Here is a 21,014-nt window from a genome sequence, read left to right as displayed (position 1 = left end):
ACTGTACTGATTAAACAATTATGAATTTCTTAAAAGTAAGGTCCTCATACATATGTTTAACATAAAGGTTGGAAACGAGACACGTTTTATGGTAACTACTGATGTATGCAACATCAAATAACTAAGCTGTATCAACATCTTTAGGAGAAAAAATAAATAAAAACTATATTTACCTTATCTCCGACAGTTGAAATGTATCGCGCAAGCTCCTGATCTGAGGGGAACTGATTTACATGTTTCACCATCCATTTAACCACTTTGATGTGCCCCTTGCGGAATGATGCCATTAGGCACGTAACCTTACGATTGTCTTGGCTATCAATGTCTGCTTTAGCTGACACCAACAACTGAACAACATCCAAATGTCCCCCTGCAACAAAAGAAATAGGCACCTCACAAAATAAATGGCTACTGATTAGATGCCTAATTTCGTTCAAAAGTCATGAAGGCAAAAAAACATATAACCCACCAACCAAGATGAAATTTCAACCGAGATCTATTTATCTTACATACACACTGTTCAACATTGAAATCACCAGTACAAGTCATTATCTACCTATTAATGACCAATCCAGGTAATTACGATCTCCGTGACTGAAGTTTTCTTTCATGTCTCGCTGACACAATGTGCCGCACCAGCTGACTTAAATTGAAGCCGACTCGGTATACGGTGCACGAAATTGACTCGCACAGAGTGTACTGTAGCATATATATGTGTATTGTCAAATGAGAAACAGTGTATCATTACACATTTTGGTAAGATAATCGTGCAGAGGCTATTCCCTTGTTATTATTACACTTATAGATATCTCTTCTTAAACATCAGTAAGACCAATTTTAATTGAATTCAATCCATAGTCCAATAATAAGGCTAAAACCACACTCCCCATACTAATATGTCAACGATAACCTCTGCCATTACACATGTAAACTGACCATGTGCCCATATCTTCTGGTTCGTGGAGATTTTAGACTTGAAGGAGAATAAAATGAAATCTGTCATTTTTTTTAAGAGTTGTACATGTAAGTGTTTTGATATTATGATCAACATGTTTTTCAAAGTCCCAAACAGGGCACTGTCTTTGCTGATTGTTAGTTTTGTCTTGCCAGTTTGCTATCATGTTTATAAACACTTTATACAGATTTTACATTAATATATACAGTAATTATCTTATTTATTATTGTTGTTCATAAATAAATCATCAAATCCTTTTTGTGTCGGTTTTGAGTACAAGATAATCCTAGCATTCAATGTTGGCCTCACAGTATCTTCTATTTTTCAATAAAAAAAAAGCCTTGAAAATCCTATAGCTATATAATGTGTGCACCCCCACTTTGGACATTTCTTTTCTCAAAAAAAAAAAAAAAAAGATCCTCACATTACGTGGGTTTTTATGGAACCATCCACAATACCGTTATGTGACAGAAAGATTCTTTTTATGTACATCAAAGGATCAAACCTATCTCTTCATCTTGTCCACATGGAACCTTCAATTTTGCCATGAAAAGTTCCAGGGATGTAAAAGTGCGAAAGTGATTGTAACCCCTGGAGTATCGAGGATGAGTAATTACTTACCTAAGTAATATAACAAATCTACTTCTCCATAGAAAAAACAATACAGCATTGCTTTGTACAAACTCCTGTTAGGAAAGTTTGATTCCACAAACTCATCCTATAAGAAAACTTTAATTTTATATGGTACTTACCATTACATGCCAACCAGAGAGGAGAGTTGCCCTTCTTGTTTTTGACATCCACAGCAGCACCCCTACAATACACCATTACATACCTTAAGCAATCAAATAAGAAAATGGTTACCAATTTCTTTGATATCTACATAGTACAATATAAAAATCTCTTTTATCATGAATTGAAAGATTCTTAATTTCCACAAGCCAGTGCATACCCTTTCAACTAACCTTTCTTTGGGGGATTGAGAGGATAGCGGTAATTACCTTAAGAGAAGTAGTTCCACAAATCGGTAGTGGCCTTTGTCGGCAGCTATGGTGAGAGCAGTGTCACGTGAGGATGGGACAGGTGGGGCATTTACATCAGCTCCCTTGTCCAGGAGGACACGCCCCACCTCTACATAACCTCCTGATGCAGCCTCCATCAGTGGTGTCAGACCCGTCTGTGGGGAAAAATAGGAAAAAGTAGGTTAATGCTAATTGAAATTGATATCATTTATCCCAAAAAAAGTCACATAAAATTGTAAAAGCAATGAACTAGCAGCAAACCAAGGGTATGTTAAAATCTGTGATTTTACCTTAGCACGGTGTTCGATGTTGGCTTTACGGTCCACTAGCAGACTGACAACTTCATGACGACCTTGGAAGCAGGCCAGTGTTAGGGCAGTGTTCCTGTTAGTCTCAATCTGGAAGAAATTAGCATTATTTGTTACAAATATTCATGCCTCCATAATGTAAAAATACACTTCATAAATTATAAATATTATCAGTTATTAGTTATTATAAAATCACTTTGCCATGGGCTCCCTTTTTTCCAATAAAAATTTTATTATGCAATATATTTACATCATCACTCACTTAAGACTTTTTTCACTACTTTACTCTTTACCTGGGCATTAATGTCGCTTCCCATATCCAGCAGTAATTTCACCGCTGGGGTATGACCATTCATCGCTGCTAGCATTAGAGGTGATATTCCTAGCTTACTACCCGTTCTAAAAAGAAACAGCAAATCATCAATTCATTTTGTCTTTAATCAAGCAAAGAAATATGAATATAAGTTACAATCACAAAATGTATTATCTTAGCAAATTTAAGATCATCAGTTAAATTGGATTGAATGTAACTGTCATATAATGAAACAAGAAATGTAATGTTTTTCATTTGAAGTCTTTCCATCTACCAATATTTATGTTACTATGCTGAAACTTTCTCAAGCAGGTTACCATCAACTTTGATATGTAAAGCTTTTTAAATAAGAAAAGTGTTAATATTACTTTTATTCACAACTCCACATAAAACAGATTCTCCTCAACTACAGGACACTTTGACTACAATTTTGAATCCTCAACAAGTCATATGTACTTATCTAATAGTACAATGTAGAAGAGATGTGTTGTGATTAATTTACCTGGAGTTAATTTCTGCTCCATGAGACAACAGCAACTTGATGATGTTTACATAGCCACCTGAAGCAGCCAGACTTAGCGGCGTGTAGTCAGACACATTCCTGTGTTCCTTGTTGGCACCTCGTCCCAAGAGCAGCTCAACAACCTGTCAAAATTAACAGTAAAATCTTATTGGGTAGGTTAGAACAAGATTTCACAAGATTCTGACATTAGATAACAATTGATCCTTCTTGAAAAATATGAATATTTGGGAAAATGCATTGTAATACCTGAGAAAATACTGCAATTGTTTCAATATTATCAGACATAAAATCTGAACCGATACATCTATCAGGAGGAAAATGAAATGTTTTGAACACATATATATGGATGAAATCAGAAAAACTAGAGTGCAAACATTTTCATCTTAGAAGACTTCTGTTCACTGAAAGCAACTTAAATTTATTTCAACCAAGGATAAACACTATACATGTCCTTACCTCATATCGTCCTCCTGAGCATGCTAGGGAGAGTGGAGTGTCCTTGGTCCGCTCCGACTGAGCCTCCATGTCAGCTCCATGGTCAAGGAGAATCTCTACCACATCCACATGACCTGCTGTAGCAGCTAGGATCAACGGTGTGAAGCCTGCAAGATATACCACTAAATTAAGGCCTAATTCTAAGAAACTAGAGGGATTTCATTTTAGCTACAATATATTACTTGGTCTTTTTTGTTACTGAAACATAGTCTTAGTGAAATATGCACAACAGTATTGAGGTTAAACACTCTTTAATTAACAATGAATGATTCCTCTCTCACACCAAATTATGTATGTAAATGCGATAAGGATCAAATAGCCCGAAACTTACCTTTCTTGTCTCGGTGTTCAATATCAGCTCCCTTGGACAGGAGAAGGTTGACTAGCTCCGAGTGACCACCATGACAGGCCAAAGTCAGCGCAGTGTCATGGTTACTCTCAGTTTGTGCATCAAGGTCGATTGGAGCACACAGTGGAGAAATGCTCTGTGGGGATGCAGGAGAGGGGTTGGGGGTTAGTGGGGTAGAGGGTGGTGGGGTGATATTATCAAGACTTCCACCAGGTGACAAGACAGTTCCAGGTTGTAATATAGTCTGGGTATTGTACAGGTTCCTCTGCTTGCGGGCATTTTTTGGCACAGTAACAGCCGGAGGAGCTGGCTGAGGCGGTTTGATCTGCTGTTGAAGCTGTTGCTGAAGCAGTTGGGCCTGCTGCTGTTGTTGAAGCAGTTGCTGTTGCTGCTGCTGGGTAAGATACTGCTGTTGTGTTAATGCAGCAGCAGTTGCTGCAGACGAGGGCACCACCTGTGTCTGCTGAGCCTGCCCTGCCGGTGGTGCCCCCTGGGGCTGGGGAGGTGGAAGAAGTTGAACCCCTGTCTGGGGCAAGGCAGGCTGTTGAAGGAACTGCTGCTGAGCAAGAGGCTGTGGGGCCAAAGGCTGGCCAGGCAAGGTTTGCTGACTCAGCATCTGCAGCAGCTGTTCTTGCTGCTCTGGTGTCAACTGGAGCTGGGGGAACTGGATTGTCTGGGTATGTTGTTGCTGTACCTGGGGCGCTGTCAGCTGCTGTTGTTGGCGTACTGCCTGGATATTCTGGATCTGTTGGCGATATAGTGCCAGTGTGGATGTACCGTTACCTGCAGTCTGCTGTAATCCTGGAGCTGCTTGCTGTTGTAAACCTATAACAACAAATGAATGCAAGAAAATAACAGAAAGTTATTCTTTTATTTTTAGTCTCTTTGTACATAGAGAAGGTTATTCTTTAATTAGTCTCTTTGTTAACTTACATCTTTATACAAATTCAGGCCACTTCTTCCTTCACTTCCAGCAATAACATATAGCAATTACTTTATATCATTTGATATTTATCATTTTTTTTAATTAATTGCAAAACATACCCTGCTCAATGTTGGCAACCCCATTGACCTGTGATGCAGATGTAGCGGTGGTTGTAGTAGTGGTAGCAGTGGTTGTGTTAGACACTTTCATGCCTCCACTGCCACGTGTCCCTGACTTGTTTCCATTTCGCTTGACAGGGACGTTACCATTGTTTCTGGGCCAGGCTTCTTTGTTACCCTCCATAACAACCTCAGTGCCAGGCTGGGCTGTCTGACTAGGGGTTACAGGTAACAGTCCGTCGTACGGAATATTTGGGAACACAATCTGTCCTACAGTGGACCCATCAGGGGCAAACAGACTAGTAACCTGCTTGTCCAGGTCATTGGACCCTTGTGAGGATTCCACTCCTTCCTGATTGTCTTGGTCCTCAGAGGACTGACTGTCCGCTGTAGATTCGTCTTGCTTGCGTTTAACCTGGACCTCAAGGGTACGCTGCAGGACCTTGGCCCCTTGTTGTAGAACCTGTTGTAAATGTTGTTGCTGTTGTTGTTGCTCCCTTTGGTGCTGAGCACTGATAAGTAGTTGGGCTTGAGCCTTTTCCTGAAGTTCCCTTTCAACTTTTTGTAATTCCTGCAAAATTTGTTGTTTACGCAAGATTTGTTCTTCCTTTGTGGATGTATTGTCTAATTCTTTGTCCATAACATTATTGATGATGGCCTCTAAGCGCTCTCTCGCTTTCACATCAAGAGTTTCTTCAGGTATCAAATCAGGCAAACTTCCAATTTCCCCATATTGGTATTGGGCATTATTCGACGTTACATCAGTTGGTGGCAGAGGAACATTGGACTTGTTTGTTTTAACAACAGGCTCCCCATTTCCATTATGTGGCCTTTTGCCAATATTTTTCTGTACATTTTTCCAAACTTCCTGTGTTCTGACTGGATTATTCATTTCTTTCTCTCCCTGTTTCTTTGTTGTTGCCCCTGAAAAGAATGATACGGAGGATGTAGCATGGTCAATACTTTTGGAAGAGTTCATGGGTTATTGCCTCCTATCACTGTATCGTGTTGACTATATCATAGATATCTCTGTTATGTCCAAATGTATTAATTTCTCAGTTCTATATAGAAACTTACCTGGTTGTATGTTCGGGGTGAAGTTATTGGATGGTGTTGAATCTGGATCACTGGGCGGGACAATGTTCGCCAGACCATGAACAGGAACACGAGCCTGTCAATGTCACAATATTCAAGGAATTATCAATATACTCTAGTAACAATATCATAATTTGTCATCTTGCCAACAAGATATGAAAAGAAGTTTCTGTATGCAAAAGAGTGCACAGCATAAGCATATGTTGGAAAAGAACATTGTTTTTTAGCAAAATAAATGGGTAAAATTAAATGAAATTGTATTTAAACATATGCTCTTGTCCAATAAGAAAAGGACAACAGATCAATTAATTTTTAAGGTTACTTCAGACTGAAGTAATTTGATATTCATAAGGAAAACATTTTTTGAACAGTAATTTGCATGCGCCAATTTGAATAGCATTTTATTTCATTGTTCAGTACAGTACTATACAAGAAATTACCTCTGACAGATGGGGGTCTGTAAGCTGAGCAAGGTCAGGTGAGGAATTCATTAAGACCCTGTTAGGATACTCCAACAATAGCTTCACCACCTGGGTGTGGCCTCCTTTAGCAGCTTCAATGATCATAGTGGACCCATCCTGTAGAACATAATATCCCAATGTTATGAAATGAATTTCAGATTTAATCAAGAATTTAACATATTTTGACTACATTTATTGTCAATTGATGAAAATATACATAGATATTATAAAATGATTTTCTTCCACATAACCTTCATATGATTTACCATTGATATACTTTACAAAACGCTTGCTACAATTAAATTAAGTGATGATCTTGATAATATTACATTTTTGTATAAGAACAAACAAATATTTCGAAATAAATGCATCTTTTTTTTAATATAATCAAACAATTTTCCTTTTATAATAAAGACGGATGAGCTGACCTTGAGTTTGTGTGCAGGGTCACCACCATGGGCCAGCATGAGCTCAACTACAGCCAAATGGCCACCAGCACAGGCCAGAGACAGAACTGTGTGGTCATTAGTAGATGTTTGTCTGTTCACATCCGCACCTGTTAATTGGATTATTAGCAAGTCAGCTTATAACATTGAGTCAATGAGGTCAATTAATTTTTTTAATGATGGAAGTTCTAAAAAATTTCTAACAATATACTTATATTTTCATTTTTCTCCTAAAGGATTACTTGAATAAAAACTGTAATTCTCATGAATCTGATTTCATAGCAAGATATTAAACAAGGATCATATATTCAAATAACAGTTTCCTTATATGGACTTCAGTATTAAACAGGGAAATTTTCACCTTGACTTCATCATGATTATTCTAGATACTATAATTACAATGGGAAAGGAGAGCTGGGTCAGGCTATTATAAGTTAAAATATCTGTTTGGAGTTTTACATCTTTAGGACTACAGTCTTAGGAATACGATGTTCACAGATGTTAAGGTTATTAAAGGACAAAGGATAATATACCTTTACTGATAAGGAACTGTACAGTACAGAGATGACCTGCCCTCGCAGCCTTCATCAATGGTGTTCTCCCTCCCTCAGACTCATGTTCCTGGAAAACAATATCAATTTTGATACAGTATAGGTAAAGTTCGAAAATTGGTTTTGAACAATTACTGAATGTTATCAAGTAGTTGTTTTATTTACTGATCTTTATCATCTCTTTCATAATTTCTTTTCAAAAGCTAAAGTTTGTTCTTTTCGCAACACATTAACAATGAAGATACATTACTTCAATTTATATTTACAAAAATAATTAGAAGACGTAAAATACTGATTTTCACTAGTAATACATTCCTGAGTGTTACAGGTGAATTGTGTAAAAATTGTACAATGCACTACACATAATTCTGAACAAGTATCAATAATTTAATAATAAGAATGCAGATATATCAAGCTGTTTAGAAGTGAAACAATATTGATTCCTAGTACTGTTCTGATTTTATTTTTGACTTACCAAGTCAGCTCCATGCTGTAACAAAACTTCAGCTACATCAGTGTGGCCATTCTCACAAGCATATGTCAGAGCTGTGTCCCCTGTTCCTGTCTGTGCACGAACATTGGCACCTGTTGGTGTACAAATTTGTAAAGTGAACTGTGTGTACCAATGATTGCATCCATCAAAATGAAAATTGAAACCTTAGTTTTTTCTTTCTCAAACATAATACTTTCAATTTGATGATCTGGAAATGATTTCAGATTTTAAATTAAGACACCTGTTGGTAATAAGTCTTGGTACTGACCTGCTTTGAGGAGGTACCTAACTAACTCTAGGTGGCCCTCCTGAGCAGCCTCCATCAAGGGTGTGCTGCAGCCAAGCTCAATGTCAGCACCTGCTTTGATGAGGAAGTCTGCCACTTCCAGGAATCCCCCACAACAAGCCAAAGTCAAGGCGGTTTCTTGTGTCTCCTCCGTTTGGGCATTAATGTCAGCTCCTACATGCAATGAAGCTTGAAAAAGTCACCATTTTGTTTTTAAAAAAAAGATTTTTCTTCTGAAGAAGTTTTGATTTCTTAACCAAGATTTAATTCTGAAAGAGGCATGGAGATTTTTTGTGACCTACTCCTAACTAAACACAGTTGTTAACTTTAGCCTGTGCCTTCCCTCATAAAAGCTACCTAAAGATAATAAATGCAACGTTTGGTTTTTCAATGATTTTTCAACTTCCTTAACTCTTCATACTTTCAGGAGCACAAGTATGTACATGTTTCTTGATCTCAGAATTATTCAATTTCCTAAATCAGATAAATGGCTTACCATGAGCCAATAGAAGTGCCACCATCTCTTCATGTCCCTCTCTTGCGGCCTCCATCAATGGTGTGTACCCCTCATCATTCACCTCCTCTAGGTTGGCGCCTCTTTCTATCAGTAGGCTAGCAAGGTCTACATGGCCTCCACAGGCAGCCAGGGTCAGGGGTGACTCAAAGCTATCGGCAGGCATGTTTACCTACACAACAAACAAATGAAGAGTTAGTTTCTTCATTCCTATCCTCCTTACGACAATCTTAAAACCCATAATATGGCCACAGCTCATATCACTCCTTCTTTATTTAAAATTTTGTTAAATCTATATGATCTATTCACATAGGTCACTCAACTAATTGATATTGCATGTCATTATTTGCAAAGAAATTACATAAGAAAATTTGAATTGATAATATATTCAAGTCAGACAGAAACTGGATGTTTTTGAATTCCTATTTCGTTCTTCTTTGGTTAAACATTTCCACTATACTGACCTGAGCACCACTGTCCAGAAGAAGGCGGGCAACTTCCACATGTCCATCCATGGAGGCCTCCATAAGTGCAGTGTGCATCTCGTCTGTCTTGTGTTCTTGGTCAGCTCCAGCCTCTAACAGGAACTTCACCATCTCCAGGTGGCCTGTCAACAAATCATCAAGTCATGGTCACACAATTCTGGGATCAATAATTAACCAGACAGTATGCCAGTTTACCTTTAACTGCATTGCTTTTATCTTTGATAGTTCTTTTCAGTAAATAAATAAGTTTAAAAAATCCTTAATTCACTTGACATATGGTTTTTCTATGTGTTATTTTTTTTCTTGGCTTTGTTTTCCTGAAATCTTCTACAAATTTATCATGAAGCTTTATGTCAGACTCAATCTTACCCTTGTAGCAGGCAAGAGTAAGAGCACTCTCTTTAAACTCATTTGAGTGGGTGTTGATGCCTGCACCAGAACTGAGAAGTATACGAGCCACACCAACATGTCCTGCACTGGCTGACTCCATGAGAGGGGTATGTCCATTCTCATTGTGCTGTTCTACATTTGCACCAGCATCTATCAGCACCTGGACCACATCCTCATAGCCACCACAAGCAGCATAGTGTAAAGGGGTGTTACCTGATAAAAACAAAACATACTTTCTATCTCTTTTCTATCCATAATAAAGTATCTGAAACCTTTACCATCAACAGTAAAATTGTATCTCTATAGGAAGAGATCATTTGAATGGCAAACAGTGTGTCTATTTCAGCAAATATTGACCACTATTGTTGATGAATTCTGAACTCTTAGAAACCGAATTCTGAACTCTTAGAAACCAAATCTAACAGAGAGCAATTTAATGACAATGCAGTCAATGTCAAACCATGACATCTTATGAAGAATGAAGTATAAGTTGGTAAGATGAAGGAGTGGATCACCTACCAGCAGATGACTGGGCATTCACATCTGCTCCATGGGTGATAAGCAGCTTGACTATGTCAACGTATCCTCCACTGGCTGCTTCCATGAGCGGTGTACAATCTCCCTTAATTCCCCGGTCTTCAACATTGGCTTTCATGGCTAACAACACCTGCATAATACATAAAGTATTAACTTGAATATCACTTAGGTTAACTTAGAGATTACTTCATTCCTGATTTCAGTTGTCAATCCATGTGTGTCTGGAAGTGTTGTAAAGCAGAAACTACTTAAATCATGTTCCATAAATAAGAGGGAAATGTGATAATAAGCAGTATGTGTCATTAACAGCTGACACATTTGTTTCGGTGTCTAAACCTAGAAGTTAACTTTCTGATGTGCCAAACTGAAATGTTTTAACAAAAATTGTTTGAAAACAAAAATTTGTAATCTGCTATGTTTTTTCCCATAAAGCACAGTGATTTTCCAGACCATTTTTTTAATATATTACCTGCTATCATAAAAAATTGTGGAAATTCATGCCATATCCACAGTTAATGGTTAATTATAATGGCCAATCAGATGTTGTGAAACATGACATAGGGAAAACCCAGTTTGAAAACATTTACTGCCACTTTACCAGTACTTAAGGTAATTTGAACAATAAATGATTGCAAGAAAGATAAAAGCATCAACGTTCTGATTTCAATTTTATCTTTAAAGGATTTCCATTCTTAATTCCATATATGCTATGTACACGAAACGAATTATTTGGAAAAAATGATTAAAATATCTGCAATGATGCAAGCTTTATAAGTAATGTGTGATAATTTTCTATATAACTTCAAATAATTTATTTCCATCTTATACTATGTATCAGCGATGTGTTCACATGAATTTTAAAATGGTGGCATTGACCTGTCACAGTTTGGTGTCCCATAGGTCAGTGTAAAAAGAAACAAAACTAATAAAATTTATCATAAATCACATTTCATGTTTGATTATTTTCTCATAATATCTTTTTTTAAAACTGATCCCGGTATCCATACCAAAAACTCATTTTGAGGAAGATTCCGCACCACATCTGAAAACTTAATGGCATGGCACCCACTCATACATGGCCTAACCACTGTGACAAGTTTCATGTGAAAATCAATTTCAACACTTGGATTGCACCAGCCAATTACAAAAAAAACCGTCAGGCTTCCCTGGACATAGCTGGACCTTACAGGTAAGTAGGTAAGTAAGCTGGCTAGTAGGGTAGTGATGATGTTTACATTAGGATCCAGCCCCTGAGACATGAATCCATAGTTCATGTCCTTGCTTACCTGTCATTTACCAGTGGTTTATCATGAAAGTTGACAAAATGACATGAAAATAAGTCCCATAATCAGATGTTGGATTACATAGGACATATAACTGGGAAAAAGTTGGTGCTTCAAAAAAATGGAATTTAATAAAATAAATGACCAAAAAGTGATATTAATCAATATGCCATTAATTGGTTTCCACTGTATTTTAAAACAACAGATCCATCCATTATATACATAAGTATATTTTTTACTCATCAAAAGGCTTCAATGGAATCGTAAAAGCAGTTTCCTCATTTTATGGCATAGCGATTAACATAAACTTTAAAATCAAACTTAAGATCAAAGACACTGAAAGTCTGAGTTATTCTTTACCTGGGCAAGTTCATAGTATCCAGCTGAACAAGCCAGAGACAGAAGGCTTTCCCCTTCTTCTGTTGTCTCATGGACACTGCCTCCCTCATGGAGCAATTTTCTTACAGTGGGTACATCTCCATCACTGCAAGCCTCGGCTAATGACCTTGAGCTGTGAAAAAAATTTTAAAATCTTACTCAGCGTTTTTCCACAATTCGGAATGGTTCATGAAATGTCTAAATGGCATCTATGAAGATTTCACCATGTCAGTACTTTTTACATGCAAAATTATGAAGTTACAGATGAAAGAGTTTTAATACAAAATATGCCTTGAAATAGGTACCAAATGAACAGACAGACGCACAGACAAAGTTATCTAGACTAGTCGAGAAGGTTTATTTCCCTTATCATCGGAAGACAAACTTAACTTATATTCAATAGTTGCCTATGTCAAACCATCAGTCACTATCCTTTGTACTCACCCTTCAATAACACCTAGCTGGCCTTGTTGTTCTGCCCTCATTCTATGGAGAGCTTGTGCTGCTTCATCTAAGGCACAGCTGACTGATGATGTGAGTTTCCTTAACACTTCTGGGTCAGTTAGAGCCTTTCCATCTGCAGTGGAAAGCTTTCCAATACCTAATGCGCCAAAAAAAGAACCAAAGCAGACACAGAGCTGAAAAATGGTTCTTGTGTCATGACAAATTTCAAATGAAATTAACTTTCAAAGAGTTTGGTCCTGATTTCATAATCATATGAAATACCAACTGGTTTCAGTTTTAAGCAAATTAACTAGATTTAAGATATTTTCAAAACAAAATTCAGACGATTATGAAAGTAGGATAAACATTCTTATACTGGTTTTCTTCATTGCTACACTTAATCAACATGACCTGATTAAAAGAAAAAGTAATCACTACAATACATGTACAAAATTGCCATTGAAAAAACATGCAAACTTACCTGCAGCCTCTAACAAAGCCTCCAGACGTGCATGCGTCTCTGGGTCTATAGATGGCAGATTGGAAGCTTCCATGCCCTCATTTTGCAACAGGAAAGTAGAAGGCTCCAGGTCTTGGTCATCGACATCATCTTCAATGTCCTGTTGGCCGATATAGGATGCTACCTACACAACAGAATACAGATCATCTGGTTTATTCCTAATACAATTATTTACAGCTTACTTACATTTATTAAACTAAAGCTTAAATATCTACCTGATGTTCAAATTTTGATTAACTGACTGAGCTGTTTTCCATCAATATCATAACAGTCGAAACAATTCGATATTCTAATTGCAGAACTAATAATAGTGTAACTATCCTGCTACTACCTGCTACCCTAATGGAAATGTAAGTACAGTACATAATCACCAATTTACAACAAAGACCAATATACATACCATTTAAAAGTATTGAATGATTAACATTATCAATCAAATTTAGTGAAGCTTTGAGTGTCTTTACAATACAACCTGTGTCGAACCAGACCTTGAATGAGCAGATCGACTGAACACAGACCAAGCAATATAAACCTTGTACACACACACATATACATGCTATCTTTATTGAAACAGATTACTATCCTTCAGAACAAGATGAATTATAATAATTCTGGGTAAAGTAACCTGCTCTACTACCAGAACTAGTACCAGCTACTGAGTACCCATGATGCAACATGAATGGTTCACAGGAAATCAAACAATTGGTGACCTTTAAAGCTATTTTATTAATCAGCACTTCCTAGTGGGCTGGATCAATACTTTGGATGATGGAGTTACTACACTCCAGCTAATAACCTACCACACAAGTGCACTGGAGATATGAAGGTTGTAGTGTAAAACACAAAACTCAATATCCTGGCTTCTATTTGTGGGAATATGTCTACTATTACATTGCACTGTATGGCCACAGCCAGACTGGCACAAGTCCTACAGTACACATGTATTGCAGTCTTAAGTTAGTAACTGGAATTTACATATCTGAACACACATGTATATCATAGAAATTTAATGACAATCAATGTGGAAGCTTGAAGACAAATATTGGTGAATCTCTGTACTGTTGACAAATTATTATGAGTGACCTTATAAACATAAAAAAAAGTGTAACAACCTCATTATTGGATATTCTCTATTTTCAATTATATAGATGCCTTAGATGATGAATTCATGGCCTAAACTTTCTTCATCATCTGAGAGTTTCTAGGTTACATGAACATCTGTTTATATCCATAACAAAGACTGCTGAGCATGTTTAGCTGTTTGATTCAGTAATGCTAACATTCTGAAACATTGACATCATAACTAGCAAAACTGACATGTAGCTGAATGTAAATATGGTTTAATGAATCATTTTCAAACATACTTCAAAAGCTCCTAAACATAATTGACATTCTGTAAGTTGGTAGCCAATCAATGAATCTTATATACAGGTCACTTTCCATAAGGCCTCTAATAATTTTATGTGTAATATTGTAAAAGAAACTGTCAGAAATCATATTGTATTCAAATAAATTCATCCCTAGAAACATTTAACTTTAACATATCTAAGACCAGTCACAACATACGACAATATACACATTGTTCCTTAGTTCTTCAAGAACAACACCTCCAATATGAGAGTGTCATGTAAAATGGGCCCTGATGATAGTCCATCACCCCCAATGTGACAGTGTCATGTAAAATGGGCCCTGATGATAGTCCATCACCCCCAATATGAGAGTGTCATGTAAAATGGGCCCTGATGATAGTCCATCACCCCCAATATGAGAGTGTCATGTAAAATGGGCCCTGATGATAGTCCATCACCCCCAATGTGACAGTGTCATGTAAAATGGGCCCTGATGATAGTCCATCACCCCCCAATGTGACAGTGTCATGTAAAATGGGCCCTGATAACAGTCCATCACCTCAAATGTAATAGTGTTGTGCAAAATGGGCCCTGATGAGTCTATCAAGTTGAAAATTCTTAAAAATCCAGTGTTTATGGTACTGTAGCAGAAGTATTAATAGGACTAAAATGTTTTAACTATCTTTTAGTTTTTGTTTCGAAACTACAGTGAAACCTCGCTATGAAGACCTCTTTGGGGACAGGACAAAATTGGTCTTAATAGCGAGGTGGTCTTAATAGTGAGGTGGATCAGATTGACCGCAAAGTACCATAACTCTGTTTAAAATAAAGTCTATTAATACCATTAAGTAATGGACATGTACATCAATCAACAAAAATAACTAAACTGTATGTAAAATGTTGAATTTTATAAAATGCATGCAAAAAAGATAAAATTGGTGAATTGACAAAAGAATATATATGTTTATATTCCTTAGTTTATATCATAATATACATGTATATTTACTATTGTAAACATTGAATAAAAGAAAACAATCAATTTTAAGTTCAATAGGAATTTAACGTTAATTTTTCATTTTTTTTCACATAAATTTACAAACGCATTTACTCAGTATTTGCAACAACATTAATGAAGTCACTTTAAAGTCTTTCAATGCTTCATTTTTCACATCAATTTGCAAATACATTAACTCTGTCAGTATATCACTCAGTACAACACATTTGTCATTTTACTTTAAAAAAAAGAGTCCAGCGCACAATGTTGCAAACAGCTACGGATCTGAACTTGGTCGTAATTGTGAGGTCAATTATCGTTAATTAGTGGTCATTGGGACTGTAAGAAGTGGTCATAATATGGAAGCGACCAATACAAAGATATATAGTGGAAAAAAAGGGACAGGAAAATAGTGCCCGTAATAGCGGGGTGGTCGTAATTTTGAGGTGGTCGTTTGGAGAGGTTTCACTGTAAATTCAATTCAACTAATAGAAATGCATGTCAGTGATATGATATGGCATCAATAAACCATTGATATGACAATCAAATTTAATTAATACAGCTTCACACAAGTTCTTATTACTGTTACTGATGTGGACACTTGTGTCACTGTATTCAAAGATGCCTGTCACTGCCTTTAGTAGAGTCAACTAGAAAATATTAGTTCAACCACTTCAAGGCAATACACTGTTCAAAAAACTTCATTACAAACTATTTAATTTGTGATGACTGAAACATATTTATCTCATACTAAGGCAGGAAACATTAACATGTGTACATGGAAGAGGAATGCAGATTCTGCTAAAGTTAAAATTACTTTTGATTTATAGCAGACTCCCAGTACAACCAAATTTGTCATTTGATATATTCAGGTTTGGAAATCAAACATTCTCAGGTGCAACAATAGAAATGGAAGAAATAAGAATGGCACTGCTGACTTATAGCTAGTTGGCAACATTTGAACACATAATACTCGCAGTAATTAGTACTCAGCATCCAACTTCCTGTGGAAGAATTGGAAATCATAAGCACTCCCTGTAGTCGTAACACAACTTATAAGCATTCTTTTACTTACATTTTGAATCACAACTAGCTGTTGGCAGGAAATCTCAAACATGCTGATTTTTTTGTCTGTCACTGGCAGTGATAAGTCGTATTTAATTGAAAAACTAGTATTTAAATGAAAAACTAGTATTTAAGTGAAAAACTAGTATTTAAGTAACTTTTGTTTCTATTTATATCTCTCATTTTATTATATAAGAACATTTCATCACTACTCGTTTCCTCTGCCTCATTTCTTGTATAAATAAAGATGGCACCCATCTAAACAAGTACTGTATGACTATTGCTGTTGTTCAATAACAGATTTACCTGATTTCTGGATTTTTGCAGTAAATACTAGTGGGCATTTCATAGTTGTGCAATAAAAATTCAAACATTAGAGGTCTTTCAGTTTATTTTAATCTGAAAGAATAAACCAAGATGACAGTTATCATACCGTGATATTAAACGTTGAGATCTATGAATCTATTGTGAATTTGAAATAAGATTGGTAAAATTCAGACATTTTACTTAGTGGTGGAGTACAGAGGGAGACAGCTTCAGTTCCGAGGTAGCATTGTGATAATTTAAGTCTGATTTTTTCTACTGACTGACATTAGCAACAGCAAATTTATTTTCTTATCCTAAGCTCCTTCATTGCAACCACATTTTAGGTACCCTTGATGCTAATTATGATGATATGGTATGCATCTTTACATTGCTAGCTAGTTGGTATTTACTGAACTCCAATAGTTATAATTTGTCACAAGATTTCAAAAATGGTTGATGAAATAAAAGCCACAATAAACATATTGCTACTTCCAACTTACTCAATTAAAAAGGAATCCTATTTTTACATCCTGACACAGGGCTTTATTGGGCTGATAGTTAGAGATCGGATCTATTTGATTATCTGATTGTATAACCTCATCTGATGCAACAACTCATGATAATTTTCTATAATCCATCATCAGTATCTTAATATTTTCTTGTGTTTCAGCAAAAACAAAATTAATATTATGCATCATGAAGATGCCAGTTGCCCAAAACATTACGTCATATGCAAATTTTATGCAAGTACAATATTCATGGATCAAGTTACAAAAACAACCAGATTACGGTTCATGCTCCAAGCAATTCATCATCTAAAAACCAAAAATCTATTTTTAGCAATGGTGACCTTTGCAGTTGACCTGCCGACCACAAACACAATCCCACACTAGGTCTCTTATTAAACTAATGCTGTATCAAGTTTTGACTGAATTCAATCATCCCTATCTCAAGTTATCATCTGGAAACCAAAAATCTATTTTTAGCAACAATGACATTTGGTAGTTTTGTCCCCAAACACAATCCCACACAAGGTCTCCTACTAAACTGACATTGTACCAAGTTTCAACCTAATCTGTCATCCTTTATTCAAGTTATAATCTGGAAACCATCTGATCCGGGCAGACAGACAATGACAACAAACACTTTAGTCCACTCTATTACTGCAATGAAGAATGAAGAATATTGAACACACAAACAACAGATTATGTAATCAATTAACAATATTGGAGAGTGTATCCAACTTAACTAATAAACCTTATTAGATTTTGAACAATTTCCCAAATCTACTAATAATGGGCCCCCATCTCCGCAAGTTAGATTCCCAAAACTTGCAGTTAAAGTCTTAAAAATTTCCCTCCTAATACATCAATTTTCTTCCTTGATTGAGGCAAACATGTGCACAATTACTGTATTGTACCAGTCTTACTGCATTAATTGGAACAGTGTAAACAGTCAACAAAACTTTTGATTAGTTTATTAGAAATATTTTGGAAAAGTGACGTTAGTGATTTGACGAGGTAGGTTTTGCCTGAACAAACAATCGTTCTGTTTCCATAAACAAACTGAAAAATAGTAGGATAGGTAGATTTCAAATGGTCTTATATCTTTTTTTGTTAGCAACAAAACACAACAAACTTTTAACTCTTAGTTTGTTCATTATTATATATCATAAATCAGATGCTTTGCAATTGTTTTTATTGAACTTTAACACTGTGGCTTTCTTAGTTTTACCATAAATTTGAATACATTTTTAAAAAAAAGGAAATTTTGCAGATGTTTAATGCAAATAAGTTGTCTAGATAGTGGGTACAAAAAGTGAGGATTGGGATACCAGAAACAGCTTTTAGAGCTTAGTTTATCCGTGAAAAATCCATATATATGGATATTTTACTTCAAAAATAGCATTGGTCACTGTGGCACATAATCACATCATTTTGATGACTTGGATAATACTTAATAGATCAATTATCTACCGAAGACAAAATATCGATCAAGGACAAGCCAGAAGTTGAGGCTGTTCTCATGCTTGCTTGTCCAACTCCTTATTGAAAATACCTTCTTCTTCCCTTTTGACTAAAGTTTTTTTTCAGAAGACCTTAAAATTAGTTGTGGTGCTCCACTTTATATCAATGATTTAACACCATGATGATGAATGTCACATTCGCTGGTACTGATGTCTGTACAATAAATTTGCAATTTTCACTGATGTCTTAGTTGCCACTTATCAGCATTTGTCATTTTGAAATCAACCTACTTTTAGAAACAACTAGTCAATAAGCATTACTTCATGTTTGTTTTTCTTCTGTCAAGATATCTAATCAGCAAAGATAATTTGCACTATGGAACTTCTTTACTGAACACATGGAAAATATTTTGTAAAGGAAAAAAAAAAGTAAACTGATTTATTGTTTGTACAAATGTGATCATTTCAATGGTCATGATAATGATATATTGTAAAAGTACCTGTCATACTCTAAGAATGTCCCTCTCAAAGAAATGGAAATATTGATAACACTGCAAGTGAGTCAGGAAATCAAATATCTACAACTAGCAAACAGAAAATGAATTTTATAAATGTTTATTGTATTTGGTAACATCAATATCAAATAATGATCAAAGAAAAATTTGATCAGATGGAACTTAAAGTTCAAGTAATTATATGACAGAATGTCTTGCGACACTAAAGCCGTGGCACTGACTAATGAGCAAAAACAATGATCATGTTTCCTCGAAAGTTTGTAGACATACTTCTTGATTTGCAAATTGTGGTGTCGATCAATTTACACATTTTTAAAACCTCCACACAACATACTTGATACAACATTGTAATGGCTTGATTAAAAGCTCAGATAAATGTAGCAACATACTTTATGTGTATTATTTGAGCAATGCATATATTATTGCTATCATCAACTAAACAGTGACATATAAATTAAATAATATTCCATTCGTAATGCTAGCAATTTGAACAACTTGTTGAATCTACAATGTCTGTTCCATGCAGACCAGACATTGTATTCATTCAGATTCAAACTTGCCACGGAGCTGTTTGGTCAACGCAATCTACAAACAAATGATCGCATAAAGATGAGGAAATATCAATTTATCATAAAAAAAGACTAGTACATTATGATAGTGGGCACAAAATCTGAAAACGCAAGTCTCCAGACATGAAAAGGCTGCGGCTGTTAGATAATAAGGAACTTGGAAGCCGTCCGGATTTTTATTTCAACGGTCGCATGTCAGTAGTTATGAAGGATACAACTCTAAGTTCTTGTTTAAAAGACTAATCATAACTAAACTGATAACATCACTGTAATCAGGATATAGTTATTTGATGACATATTGCAAAAATGAAATATTCCTGAATATGCAAATGGCAGAACCGACAGAAAAATCAATGGGTCACATGCTCAAAAGATGTAAGATGGCTACGAAAAGTGAATATCGGAGCCAATATGTTGTTGCATGAAATTCAAAGTACAAGACTATTCATACTCACGTCGGATATTTCATCGTCATCACTTGTAGATATATCTTGTCCAAATGTCGATTGTGATGTCGTCAACGGTGGAGTTTTGTCCAATGGCAATGGTGATGGATACGACGGCCCTGTCGGACTACCTTGCTCAATTTCTACGGTTCTTATTTCTTTGTTTGAGTCATGGTCCTCATCTTGTGTGACATTCTGCATCATTGTAAATAACTTTACCTTTATCGTTTATTTTGGATTCTTCAGTTTCACTTGTCAGATGGCATTTATTCTTTTTTCATCACCTCATGCTAAGTTGCCACCTTGACCGCCATTACAAATGTTCCATTGCAAAGCCCCGGATGACCATATGTGCGCAGGAGCAGACAACTTCTTGGGTTGTTAAAAAAATAGGATTTTGCTCGGTTTGCGAATATGATTATCATTATTTACACGGAACTGGATTTAACGTTAATATTCTATTTCATTAAACTAATCAATTATTTATTTCTCGAAAATAATGTGAAGCAAATACAAAAAATATTATAGATATTGATAATACATTTTAGTGATACAAACTTTACAGTCTATCAATATTCATGAACACTACACAGCACAAAGAAAAACTTCACTGACTCATGCTTGATTATCACAGACCCTCTTGGTAGAGTTTCTGCTGGTCCCCCGACGGAGTGCAAAATAAAAAGTATGCATTTACCGAAACGAACAAAAACACAACTACTAATGAATTAACAAAATGAATCAGAACTTATTTATTTATATCGGACACTGTAAAACAAAACAGTAAATTTTAATGTCGATATACACATTATTTAACAAATTTCTTAACTTATCGCCTATCTTTCCAGTCCAGACTGTCTTAATTTTTCATACATATTAGATTAAATTTTCAAACATATCTTCTTTCCTCGT

The 21,014-nt window shown here is 35.8% G+C and overlaps 1 protein-coding gene across 2 annotated transcripts in view; it reads right to left on the bottom strand.

The window, feature by feature from the left end:
- The window catches only part of LOC132551366 (ankyrin repeat and KH domain-containing protein 1-like), a 30,812-nt gene extending 10,418 nt beyond the window's left edge, over positions 1-20,394 (bottom strand). For both annotated transcript variants that reach the window (XM_060215504.1, XM_060215505.1), the window contains exons 1-23: positions 20,112-20,394; positions 12,854-13,016; positions 12,373-12,529; positions 11,911-12,061; positions 10,250-10,397; positions 9,710-9,943; positions 9,320-9,462; positions 8,838-9,027; positions 8,324-8,515; positions 8,038-8,147; positions 7,545-7,632; positions 6,994-7,121; positions 6,545-6,682; positions 6,087-6,180; positions 5,010-5,933; positions 3,948-4,790; positions 3,578-3,723; positions 3,101-3,243; positions 2,579-2,684; positions 2,268-2,375; positions 1,957-2,132; positions 1,708-1,769; positions 174-370 (exon numbers count right to left, since the gene is read on the bottom strand). In XM_060215504.1, the coding sequence (XP_060071487.1) occupies positions 174-370; positions 1,708-1,769; positions 1,957-2,132; positions 2,268-2,375; positions 2,579-2,684; positions 3,101-3,243; positions 3,578-3,723; positions 3,948-4,790; positions 5,010-5,933; positions 6,087-6,180; positions 6,545-6,682; positions 6,994-7,121; positions 7,545-7,632; positions 8,038-8,147; positions 8,324-8,515; positions 8,838-9,027; positions 9,320-9,462; positions 9,710-9,943; positions 10,250-10,397; positions 11,911-12,061; positions 12,373-12,529; positions 12,854-13,016; positions 20,112-20,306 (4,836 nt within the window). In that variant the 5' untranslated portion in view covers positions 20,307-20,394. The remainder of the gene's footprint in view (positions 1-173; positions 371-1,707; positions 1,770-1,956; positions 2,133-2,267; positions 2,376-2,578; positions 2,685-3,100; positions 3,244-3,577; positions 3,724-3,947; positions 4,791-5,009; positions 5,934-6,086; positions 6,181-6,544; positions 6,683-6,993; positions 7,122-7,544; positions 7,633-8,037; positions 8,148-8,323; positions 8,516-8,837; positions 9,028-9,319; positions 9,463-9,709; positions 9,944-10,249; positions 10,398-11,910; positions 12,062-12,372; positions 12,530-12,853; positions 13,017-20,111) is intronic.
- Positions 20,395-21,014: the final 620 nt, after the last annotated feature.

The sequence above is a fragment of the Ylistrum balloti genome, unplaced genomic scaffold, assembly GCF_031769215.1.
Source record: "Ylistrum balloti isolate Yb309-2 unplaced genomic scaffold, AGI_CSIRO_Ybal_v1 Utg370196, whole genome shotgun sequence".
Lineage (NCBI taxonomy): Eukaryota > Metazoa > Mollusca > Bivalvia > Pectinida > Pectinidae > Ylistrum > Ylistrum balloti.
Note: the sequence above shows the minus strand (reverse complement) of the source record. Positions and strands in the feature narration are given on the sequence as shown.